The sequence below is a fragment of the Mustela lutreola genome, chromosome 8 (genome assembly GCF_030435805.1).
Source record: "Mustela lutreola isolate mMusLut2 chromosome 8, mMusLut2.pri, whole genome shotgun sequence".
NCBI lineage: Eukaryota > Metazoa > Chordata > Mammalia > Carnivora > Mustelidae > Mustela > Mustela lutreola.
Window position 1 is genome coordinate 42657433 of NC_081297.1, and position 12750 is coordinate 42670182.

General features: G+C 49.3%; 1 protein-coding gene across 41 annotated transcripts in view; it reads right to left on the minus strand.

Moving 5' to 3' along the window:
* CACNA1C (calcium voltage-gated channel subunit alpha1 C) overlaps positions 1-12750 on the minus strand; it is a 744856-nt gene that overhangs the window by 583478 nt on the left and 148628 nt on the right. For all 41 annotated transcript variants that reach the window (XM_059184363.1, XM_059184367.1, XM_059184359.1 and 38 more), the window contains exon 2: positions 2693-3015. In XM_059184363.1, coding sequence (XP_059040346.1) covers positions 2693-3015 — 323 coding nt within the window. The remainder of the gene's footprint in view (positions 1-2692; positions 3016-12750) is intronic.

A 12750-nucleotide genomic window follows, 5' to 3' on the forward strand; every position in this document is an offset into this window, starting at 1 on the left:
GCTTCTGAAGTCGGAGTTTGCAAGGACGACTTACTCTACACTGATCTCTAAGCTGATCACTCCTGACGTCACTCTGAAGCATTTTTAGAAAGTTCATACTTTCTAGACCTCCTACCACGAAACCCCTTCCCTCCTAGCCAGTTCCCCACCTGCTTACTAAAGTCCCATTCTGTCCAGGGGCTGGTTGATTTCATTCCCGTCATCTGGTCCCTTGTGCCCCTCCTCCCCCAACCAGGGCTACAGCACATCGTTTCAACTGAGTCAGACCTCATGCATCTGTCCTCAAATGTCAACTTGTTCCTTCCACCAAAGTGGGTGGTGGCTAAGCTTGGGTGTTTCTTACATAATCACTTCTACACCTTCCCCTAATCCAGGCGACCCATCCATCATCTTATGCTAAAAGTCCCTGGCTACTGCTGGAGACGATGATGTATAAAGAAACCAATCAGCCAGATAAGAAAAGCCACGAGCTGTAAAGTGGAGGAGAAGCCAGGTAAAACCTGGAAACGTACTGTGTCACCCTGTGACAGCCAGATCATTTTTTAAACTGTCTTTCCTTCTTAATGACAGCATTGGACTCCACTCTTTCCAGGAATGCAGAAAGGCGAGTACACCAGACCACCTCCTGACCTGTCCAGCTATCCTTCCAGGGCAATGTGGGAACGCCATCCACTAGCACTGCGGAAGCTGGGCCTGCTTCCTTTCCTGCAGGAGGGGAGGGCACATTCCCCGAGTTGGGGTGGCATGGCCTGGCTAACACTGGTCAACGGTCCTTTCACAGGTCCCTGCCTTGGGCCCCCTGTGGCTCTGTGACCAGTTTCCATGAACAGTGCCCCAGACACTGCCATTAAAAAACCCCTGCTCTCCTACACTCCCCCTCCTGCCCTGTGTGCTGCTCTCTCTCCTCTTCAGTTCCTCCCAGGCCAGTACGTCACCACCTACTGCTCCATTCTGCACACAGAGCTGCCTCTCAGGGAGCTGTCCGTCCCAGGAGGAAAAATCAGAGCTGAAGTTAACTCGTATGCACGAACACATCCCCTGACATGTTTTTCTGAGCAGGCTCCTACAGGCACAGACCCTGCCGCCCTCGCTGGTTACTGCCACTGGAGATGAGGAAACGGAAACTCTGGAGATTCCAATGACCTGTGACCACTCAGAATACAGGGGGCAGCACCATGATGGGGCGTGGTTCAGGCCCCAGATCCAGGTCCCTCCACATCCCTGTGAGCTGGACAGTGTCCCCTGAACATGTACCCTAGTACGTCTCCTCTGTGCTATGCGTGCACGGGGAGGGGCACATGCATGGACTGGGGACTTGGAGAACCTGGATTTAAAACCCAGCTCTGTGAGTTGCAGGCTGTGTGATCTGGGCCAGATCTTCAGCTTCTCCAGGCTTCAGTGCTCTCCCCTTTGGGGATCGCATGGCCCCCATCTCTCCCACTGCATGGTTCTGATGGAGCCGTTGTGACAGCAGCATGCTGGGGCTGCCCAGAGCCGGGCCTCTCACCCAGTCCTCTGGGAACAGGAAGCCTGCCTGGCCACTCAGGACAGATGGCCAGCTCTCCAGCCACCACGTGGCTTATGCTCCCTTCTCTTAAAGTTACCTTTTGAGTTGAGGGCTTCAAACATTTACAGAACTAACGTTTCTTGCTAAACAGAAGCTCTTCCCTCCCGAGCCATCTTCTTTTGCCTTTCAACCCCTACTTACTAAAGCTCTTCAATCTTTCCATGGAAGCTCATGGATAACATAGAACCCTACCATCCTGAGCCCCAGGAGATGTGATAACCCGCCCTGAATGAATTCTTATTATGAAAATGCCCAACACTAAGTCCCAGAGTTCTAGTCCTGTCTGTCACTAACCGTATGACTATGTGGGGCCCAATGTCATCACTGGGCCGAGTCAGGGCTGGACCTACTGACCTTGAAGATCCTTTCCATCTCCACCACCCCAAAATTCCCATGTTGTTAAGGGGCCTGTAATTCCACAGTGAGAGCCCAGTCCTTCAAAGCCATTTTCTCAGAAGGGCCCACTCACTGGGTAGACATGCAAAGTGGACCTGCGTTTGAAACTGCAGGCCAGTGCTCTCCACTTTGGCTGCCCGGGAGAATGACCTGGAGAACTTTCATATATGCCTGGGTAGGGCTCAGGCACCTGTGTTTTCTTACAACTTTCCAGACAATGCCAATGTGCAGCCAGGTTTGAGAACACCTGCTCCTAAGCCTGGAACCAAGAGCCTGGGTGGGCCACTGACCACTGCCCTCTCACATTTCTCGGGCTCCCTCCTCCTACAGAGAGCAGAGGTCACAAAACTATACCAGGCCCATGACACAGGAGGCAAAGAAGCCTAGGGGGTAAGCAGCACGCGACCACTATTCACCCAGCACACCCGCGGATCACGGGACAGGCTCAGCTATGTTAGATGATATCTCATAACCTCTCAGGATTGCTTGCTCAAATGCGGGCTTTGGGATGAAAAAAACATATGAGAAAAAAGACCCTGCTTGTCACTCCAGCAGATCCCTGAGCCCTATCTCTAGACATTCTGATTCACTGAGTCTCGGGCAGCACCGAAAACTCTGCGTTTACACAACGCCCCAGGGACACAGATTCAGTGGGTCTGGGAGCAATCATGGGGCTGGCCCCACTGGGGTTCCCAGGAGCAGCCCGCCCAGGCCCAAGCACAAAGGATATTTCCATTCGACGATGCTGATGCACGCCCTCCTGATGGGGTTCTTCAGAGTCAGGCAGAGCAGGGCGCGGGGTGGGCGCGTGGCCGTCGTGCTGCCCTGCTTCTTGGGCTTCCCATACTGCTGCCGCTTCCGCTGCGTGGAGCTGACCGTGGAGATGGTCGCGTTGCCGGCGCTGCCCATCAGCTTGGCCTGCCGGGCCGCATCAATGGCTGCCTGCCAGGACAAGGCGGCCCCCGGCGTAGGGATGTGCTCAGGGGCGAGCCCCGCAGCAGCATTGGCATTCATGTTGGCGTGAGCTGGGCGCGGGCTCCCATAGTTGGAACCTGCAGGAGCAGAAGACAGAGGATGGCAATTACTAGGGAGAAAACAGGAGAGTTTGAAAAAGGAACCCAGACTCGTAATTTTAAAAAAAAAAAAAAAATCTTATTTCAAACTATTGCAAGGGCCTGGGAGGGGAACCATGAAAACATGAGTGTGTGCTGCTGAGAAAACAAGAATCAGGAAAACTATTCTTGTCCCAGTTCAGCTATGTGACCTTGGACATGTCACTCCTCCTCTCCAGTCTCACTGACTCATGTTAGGCGACCAGACACAGACAGAGGAGATGTATGCATTATAGCATACATGCATGGCACATGTATGGACCTGGAAAAATGGAGCAAGTGGGAAAAGGAGGGCATGGAAAACGGTACATACGCAAAGGGATCTGTCGATCACATTTATAAGAACACACAGAAATAAAGGATATGCATTTAATATAATACAACGGTTGTTTAAGGAAAGTGAGGAGGAAAAAAGGAAAGTAGGATAGAGGGATAAAAAGGAAGAGTGAATGAGTGAATGAATGAAGAGAGAGTCATTGTATGAATCAGTGATGACAAATGCACAATGAATTGAAGAGTGTAATTTATTCAAGTCTCTGCACCCAAGTTCCAAAAATAAAAATAGTATAATGAAATGAAGGCATTGGACCAAAGTTAGGTCACCTCCAGTTACCTCAAACCCATCTGGGCAATGAGTGTTGGTTGACTAGGAGGGGGCTGAGGGCTGTGATGGTTTCACATTATGTCAGTAAATCCTTTGACATTCCTCCCATTAGGAAAGAGGATCTATGTCCCTTCCTCCTGAAATGGGGTTGGTCTTTGGTGACCATCCCACCAATAAAGTACATAAGAAATGACAGTCTGTGCCTTTCAAAACAACACAGTGCACACCCTGAGGCTGCCATGGGGTGAGAAAACCCAAACTAGCCAACACAGAGAGCCCATGTGCAGGGAGAGACTCCTGGCCACTCCCCAGTTGCTCCACTCACCATCTGACTGCAACCTCATGCGAGAGCCTTAAGCAATTCCTGACCCTTAGAAACTGTAGGAGGCAGCCAGGTGCTTACTACTACAAGCAGTTTGTTTTGGAATGATTCATCATATAGCATTCAATATCGGGGAAAGGGAGCTGTGCATGGCTGGGATTGACAGGGTAGGGTAGAGGAGACACAGGGAGGAACCCTGTTTGGGAACCATAAAATCCAGAGTAGAGGCATTCACACTTCTCTGGTGTAAGGGCAACTGAAGCCTTCAGGACTGCCTCTAAGACTGCCCACTTGGGGGACGCCTGGGTGGCTCAGTGGGTTAAAGCCTCTGCCTTTGGCTCAGGTCATGATCCCAGGGTCCTGGGATCGAGCCCCGCATCGGGCTCTCTGCTCCGCAGGAAGCCTGGTTCCCTCTCTCTCTCTCTCTCTCTCTGCCTCCCTCTCTGCCTACTTGTGATCTTTGTCTGTCAAATAAATAAATAAGATCTTAAAAAAAAAAAAAAAAAGACTGCCCACTTGGTGGGCCCTCCCCCGTCGGATAAGCTGGATGCTTCACCCTAGATCCTCCAAGGTTTACCCATGATCATCTCAGCCTGGGCTGAGCTCTGTATCCCAGAACAGAGGCACGACGTTGAGACTTGTCACCTGGTCAGGTGCAGCAGGATCAAGAGAAGCAGCAGAGAATGGGGTGACAGTGTGGGCAGAGAGTCTGGCATCTGATGCCACATCAGTTGCCCAGAGAACGGTGGCTAGAGCATGTATGTCGCTTCCAAGGCTCCCCACAACGACCCTCCCCTCTGCTCTGTGTACACAAGTCTCTTCCAGGGCAACTGTTGGGCCCAGAACAAACTGCCTTGGGGAGCCTGTCTCTCTCCTTGCTGCAGCTCACTGTTATTCAGATGAACACTTTACACCTCTCCCAGCCACCCCTCCCCACCCTTATCTTGGATCCTTCCTTCTATGTTTGACCTTCAAGATGACTTTTGCTCTCCTTGTGACCTATCTAGACCTTATCACCTCCACCACCAGCCCTATTGTCCTCCAACCGCCCCCCCCCCCCGCCCCGCCCCAGGCACCAGCGATGACCTGGCTTAGCCAGACAGGACGCAGAGACACTCTGTCCTAGAGATGGACCCCAACAATCTCATCGGGCTCCTGATCTAGCCATACCCTGAGCTTTCTGGTTATATTACTTAAGTAACCTAGCTTAGGCTAACTCAAATTGGGTTTCTGTCCTTCGCAACCAAAAAAGATCCGACGAATGTGCTTGTTCAATGCTACAAAGCTTGTACCTGTCTGGACTGTCATTTTTGCTGAAATCCAAAATCTATGTCCTTTCTGTCCTCACACCCGCAACAGACAATAAATAAGTTTCTACTCTTGTGCCAGCTGGTTGACAGGACAGACTAAAATGCTGGCCCTAGAGGATTCTGCAACTTCTCCATGTATAAGAGGAAAGTATGTCAGGATAGATTAGTGATGTCTGCCATGGGTACAAACTGTAGGGAATGGTATCACAGATGCCACGACTTTACCAGCCCTATGTGATACCAAGATGAGCACATCAGGTCTTCTTTAGTACCAGCTGGCCCACTGTCTTCCTGTCCCCTGACAGTTCCTCCTGCACTATTGCCATCTGGTCCCTGTAGCATTAGAGCCCCGCCTCCACTCCCCCGGGGCCCGGAAAATTGCCTCTTTGCTAGACTCAATTCATGGATATATTCTCAATGTGGCACAGGCCCCTGTCTCACGTCTATTCCATCCTCCACCCCTTTCCTCTGCTCCAGCTGCTCCAGGCAGCTGCTGCACCCCTGGGGGTAAAGTATTTTACCCAGAATGTCAGGATCATGGAGAATCCAACATTTGCTACGAGAAGTCCTCTCTCTCACATACCTTGTTGTTACCCGCCCTGCACTCACTGTGTGGATCCTAAGCATAAAGCAAAGAAGACCCCGATATGACTGCGGCCTTCATGTTTCTTATAATACCCCAGAGGATGGAATTCGAAGACAGTATCTGAGTTAATAAAGGCACCGGAAGATTCAGAACTGCTTCAGTAACCAGCAAGCATCCGTATCTCCATTTAACACATAAGAAAACAAAGGAGTGTATGACTCATTAAAGGTCACAAAGTGAGACAATGAAAGAGCTCTGTAGCACGTACACGACTCGTGGTTCACTGCTAGACTATCCTCCGCCTCCTCAGAACTCAGCCCTGTGCCCCACGTGCACACACACATGTGCGCTCACGTCCATGGCCACAAGCAAAGCACACGTCTCCTACTGGGTTTACAGGCCTTGAGGTTGAAGGGGCTGCTGCATTTTGGACCTGAGAACATCCTTGATGTTTGGCGTGATCTCCACAGGAAGGAGTCCACTGTGTGAACAGCCCTTTCACTTAACCCTCAGGGCACCTCTGGGATGAATGAAAGTAGAAGATGTCCCTGTTTCTACCGGCTGCATTGGAAAGACCAGTGACCAGCAGCCTAATCTCACGTCTTACTGGGTTTGCTGGGAGTGCTGGAACTCTCATTCTATCCATTCAGTCCGTGATATATAATTTTTCTTTCCTAGACTCCCTCACTGCTCAATATGGGCAGCACGTTATCAATTCTGTTTTAATTCCGAGACTAACTTCTCGTAAGTTAGTCTCAAGACTAACTTTATGTAAAAGCAGCAGACCCCACCACCCTTAGCCCCTCCAGACCCCAAATCTCCTCTACAGCAAGCCCACGGCACCCCATCCCTTCCTGCTGATTATGGTCTTCAAACTCCAATCTTTGTACTCACATCCGATGCACCCCAAGGGGGTGACATGGGGAGCAAGGTGACCAGGGCTCCACAGAGCCAAGATGTGGTTCTAAGAGCCTTGTCTTGGCAGGCTGACTTCGGAGTCACCCTGCACGGTGGGTGACCTTATTTACATTCCCAGAGCACAAGGACCTCTCTGGAGCACACCATCTGGAGAAAGCACATACGAAGAAGCCCATGGGGAAAAACGGAATGTCAACCTCTCCCCAGCCAAAGAACAAAAAAACAGCCTCCAAAATTTTGGTCCTGGATGCTCTGAGCACTATCACGGCCATGTGAGCTGACTAAGGGCCCTGCCATAGTAAACACAGAGCCACATACAGGCAAGACAGGTGTGGCTCCTTCCAGCTAGCCTCCACCAGGGCCCAGCTTAGCCTCCCCTTCTCCCAGCAAGGTCCCCTCATCCACTAGTATGGCTCCCCACCCAGACCCACGGCTCTCGTAGGATCTCCAGGTCCCACTCAGGAAGGGGGCACCACCATCCAAGAATTCCAGGAATGGAAAATCACCACCTTAGGCTCAACATTTTTGAACCCAGAGCAGTGCCAAGGAGGAAGGGCAAGTAGCACGGTGTCCCTGATGGCTTTTGTTAGCACGAAATAACCACCCAATGCAAAGAGACCAATTTTCAAATTATAAAGCTGATTCAAAGCTCTGTCTCCTGGCTGCCACAGCTGAAAAGATGCCACCATCTAAGCCTGCTCTGGCTCCTGCTTTTCCTGAACTATTTTTACTGTTGTTCTTGTCCCTGAATGAGCCCCAGAGCAGCAGCTCAGCAGATCAGGCCGCACAAACAGGTGGGCGCCCGCAGCAGCGACCTTGCCCTCACACAGAAGAAAATGATTCCCATTTGTCAAATGGCCCAGCACCCCTGACTTCAGCAGCAGCTCCCTCCTCCCACACACAGAGGCTGCTGCCTCTCCAAGGAACCAGGATGAGGATAAGACCCCTAAACAGACTGGACAGCCACAGGTCAGTCTGCTCCGCAAGGTCCAAGGAAAGCGTCCAAGTCAGGAGGCAGTGGCTTATGTTTCCTTGGGGCCCCCAGCCCCGTGGAGCTGGGGACTCAGAAGGTGTTCAGGAATGAAAGAGTGGATTTTTTTCCCTTTAATCCATCTCCATCCATATACCTGATCCAGGGCCTTATTGCAGAAGATGTTCAATATCTATTTGCTAACAGCAGCAGTATGGTGATGTCATGATAAAGATGAAGGCTGATAAGAGGTAAACACCAGAAACTGATGGCATCAGCCCGTCTATGCCCTAAAGCATGAGCTTATTCAGGTTCTTCCTCTTACTTCTTGGATACAGTTGTTGAGATTTCTTTTTTTTTCTTTTTCTTTTTTATGATTTTATTTATTTAGGGGTGCCTGGGTTAAAGACAAGAAACAGATGGAGGCCTGGGCTAGGGGGTGGCTTGGGAGATGGAAGTCATGGCTCCCAAGCTCTACCTTCAGAAATCCCAACAACTGGGTGTGCCTGGGTGGCTCAGTGGGTTAAGCCTGTGCCTTCAGCTCAGGTCATGATCTCAGGGTCCTGGGATCGAGGCCTGTGTCAGGCTCTCTGTTCAGTGGGGAGCCTGCTACCCATCCCCCACTTCCTCTGCCTGCCTCTCTGCCTACTTGTGATCTCTCTCTCTCTGTCAAATGAATAAATAAAATCTTTATTTTTTTTTAAGATTTTATTTATTCACTTGACAGAGATCACAAGTAGGCAGAGAGGCAGGCAGAGAGAGAGGAAGGGAAGCAGGCTCCCCGCTGAGCAGAGAGCCCGACGCAGGCCTCGATCCCAGGACCCTGAGATCATGACCTGAGCTGAAGGCACAGGCTTAACCCACTGAGCCACCCAGGCACAACCAGTTGTTGGGATTTCTGAAGGTAGAGCTTGGGAGCCATGACTTCCATCTCCCAAGCCACCCCCTAGCCCAGGCCTCCATCTGTTTCTAGTCCAGACAGCTGCAGTAGCCCCCTGGCATTTCTCTCTCTCTTTGCTTATCCCCAATCTAATCTCCATGCAGCAACCAGAGTGACCTTTTAAAAAATATAAATCATAAATCAGCTCCTGTCATTCTCCCAGATAAATCTCTTCAGAATCTAGACTCATTGCATGACTTATGAAGCCCACATAGGCTGGCCCCAGCTGCTTCTCTGAGTTCATCTCATTCCACTCTCAGCCTGGTCCAAGGCAATCCTCACATACTGGCCTCATTTCACTCCTCCTAAATGCTCCCTCCTTATATGCCACAGTACCTTTGCACATACCTAGAATGTTATTCCTTATGCTTCTGGCTTGGTGATTCCTTCTCTCACCTCAGGTTTAGGCTTAAATAATTCCTTCTCACAACCCCCAACCCTTATCCTCTAATGTAAATAGGCAGAGTTCAAACACCAGCTATCTCCCTGCCTCCATACTACACTTGACTAGAGATGCCCAAACTCGCGGCATATAGAGATCCCCAATTAGCCATGTGTGTGGAGAAAAGCACAGTGCTGCAGATGAACTTCGACAGCACAACCTCCCTCTTAGTCTTAGCACCTTCATCTGTGCACGAGGGAGCTCACCACTAAAGACAAGACTTAGTACACACAATAGCAACCCAGACTGATTTATGGAGCAAGGAGCAGCAGTTCACACTGGGCTGGGAGAGAACTGAAAATGCATTTCTTCCTGCAGTGACCAGGAGCCTCCATTCTCTTTAAAAGCGCAGCAGCAAACCTGGAACAGAAACCATGCTTTCTCTGCCCATTAAAGACCAAATGACTAGAAAGCAGGAAGCCATTAATCTTCTCTATCTAGAGTGTTACAGAGATAGCTGGGAAACTCGAACTGGGAAGATACTGTCTCCTGGTTTTCAGATACCCAAGGCCCTGTCTGTCTTAAGCCCAGTGGTGCTCACTCAGAGAAGCTTCAGCTCTGGCTCAACCCCATGTAGCAGATGGGGTAGACCAGTGGACTAACTCAGCAGCAATTCCAACCTCCGTCTGCTGTCCCTGCCTGTCCTGCAGATGCTAAAGAGCGAACGAAACTAAGTATAGTGAGCCCATCTATTTCACAAGGCTCTGGTGATGCTTTCCTGATGCCTGGAACGTTGATAAGGTGGTGTGACCCTGGAGCCAGCTCTTGGTATAGTGGCTTCCAGATTCCCCAGCTGCCTAATTATACCACAGTCCCAGTCCCCTTGATGGGTCAGCTCTGCAGCCTTGTTCCGGGAGTCATTCCTAGAGGTCCAACCTAGAGCCTGCTCTCCCAACACTTACCATGATTGAATATGTATTGAATATGTTAAATAAATTCCTTAAATTCCTGTATTGAATATGTTTCCTCTCAAAAAGACTATGGCAGTGTCTACTGACACTGTAGTAGACTACAGTGTCTACTGTAGATCTAAACTCTGCCTGAGTCTATAGTCTCACTGTCTAATAGAACACCTACAGTGATGAAAATATCCTATTAATTCTTCGATGTCCAATAGAGTAGACACCAGCCATTGTTGATTCTTAAGTACTTGAAATGTAGCAAGTGCAACTACAGAACTACAGCCATTTTAAATTTTATTTAATTTTAATTAATTTACATGTAAATAGCCACAGATGGCTTGTGGCTATCATATAGGACAGCACAGGCCTACATTAAGAGGAAGTCCTGATGGAAAGAGCATAATTTGTGATGGAACTTCTTTAAAAAAAGCAATCAAGGACTGATTCAGATGCTGATAGGTGGGTGGATTTTCTGATCAGGAAATAACCACTCAATGCAAAAAGGCATGTGTTCAAAGAATAAGAGGGTCTGAGACCCAACAAACAACTTCAGCAACCAAAAGTCATTTTTCAGTGGTTAATCCTCTTGACAAATGAAGAGAAAGTAATGACCCCAAGGGACAAATGGGGAGGCTGATGCTTCCACCCAAATTGAGTGGGTCCTAAGAGAACCCTAGGACATCCCAGCTGAAATGGAATCCACTCCCCAGACCAAGCACCCAAAGGATCTTCATGGTGTGTCACATCTGCTGCTTCTACCTCTCACCAGAGCCATTTTCACACTCTTTTCAACAGCATTCCCTTCCACTCTTCCCTCACCCTTCTACAGACACTGCTCATGAGAGATGGGGATATTCAGAACAGGCCGGTGACCACAGCAGTCAAACGCTCCAAAACAAAGACAGGGACCCAAGGATATCTGTGGCCATCCCCCTGACTAAATCATCCAGACACTGCCTTAAATAAAACCATCTCTTTCCTATTCTACATCCCACTCCTCTCTAATGACGGGACCAAGGCAAAGAACCGCGAGTATTTCAGAAGCCCAAGCTGACAGGAAGAGTGGTCAAACCGCTGTTGTTCACACCTTCTAGTGATCCAGCAAACTAAATCGTCTTTTCTCTTTCTTCATCGGGCAGCTAGTCTAAAGGAGAGAAAGGAAAAGGAACCCTTGGAGGGACTCCCATGGAAGTCCCTGCAGAGATCTCCCAGTAGTACCTTGGCTAGAGGACACTAACCATAGAGTCATTCCCCTCACCTTACTCAGGGTCATACTGACATCAGAGAGCAAGCAAAGAAAAATGTTAGAAAACAAACTGATAGATACACACACTAAACCATACTTTCCAACCAAAGATAATAAATTGTAAAGATAATAAAACATTTCTTCCACTTATGTCCAAGCAGGGAGAGAAGAAAAATTGCCACCTCCTGCTATTTGAACGAAGGCACCCCCTGGTGATGGCTAACCTCAATTACAGGACCCAGTGGATCAGTTCAAGTTTATCAGAAGTCAGCATTTCTACTTTTTCAAGGCCACTACAAAGTAGCCATTTTAGTAAAAGAAATAGATGCAGCCCTGACTGAGGTCAGATACCATCCAGCTGGAAAAACAGAAAAGCCTTCAGCATGCTGATGTCTGGGGACAGGGCAAGAAGAATGCCAAAAGTCTGACACAGCAATGAGAAGACCAAGCACTAGCTCCAGGTCTCCTTGGCAATGGCTATTGAGCACTGAGAGGGGTTACACTCTGGTATGTGGGCCCTTCTCATATTCTCCCAGTGATCTGTAAGTTCCTTGAGAGCAGGAACAAGTTTTGTGGCCTCAGAAACCCAGCAGACTGGCTGTCACCTAGTAGGTGAATAAAACACATTTGCCACGTGGAAGTTCTTCTGCAGAATTTCTGTCTGACCGTCAGAGATTTCTATACAGAAGTTTACAGAGATGATGCTATTTGATTATTTTAGATTAGTATGTCACTTGTGTGTGTTTATTTCTTTCTTTAGAGAGACAGGGAGTGTGCAAGTGGGGGCAGGGGTAGAGGGGCAGAGAGAGAGGGAGATAATCCAAAGCAGACACCCTGCTGAGCCCAGAGGCTGACGAGGGCTCGATCTCACAATCCTGAGATCATGACCTGAGTGGAAATCAAGAGTCGGACACTCAACTGGCCAAGCCCCTTCTGTGTTTATTTCATATATTAGGTATATATTTGTCTCTTACCTCCCATCAGAAGGGAAGCCCCAAGAAGTAGGCACCTTTGTCCATTTTGTTCATCACTGTATCCTCAGAGTCCAGAACAGCCTGGAGCATGTGTTGAACAAAAGGGTGAATATCTGAAAGGGTCACTACCCCAATACATGTTTTTCCCCGTGACATTTTTTAATTACTTCAACTTCTGGCCCCAAGATAGAGAGGGTTTTGCTGCTTTGGGCCCATTTTATTAGTAGGAAAACAGAGACACAGAGTCTCTTCACGTGTCTCAATCACCAGAAAGAGAACACAGGAGGCAGCGCCATCTTGAAAGGACAGCTTTTAGTGTATTCAGTGATCCCAACCTCCTTCCTTCCCACCAGCTGGGAGGATGGGGTGACAGGAAGACTCACTTGGCTAATACTCATCTGCCCACATCCTGCGCCAAGTGAAGTGGGCAGAGCACCCTGGGGGAACAGCAATAATTCTGA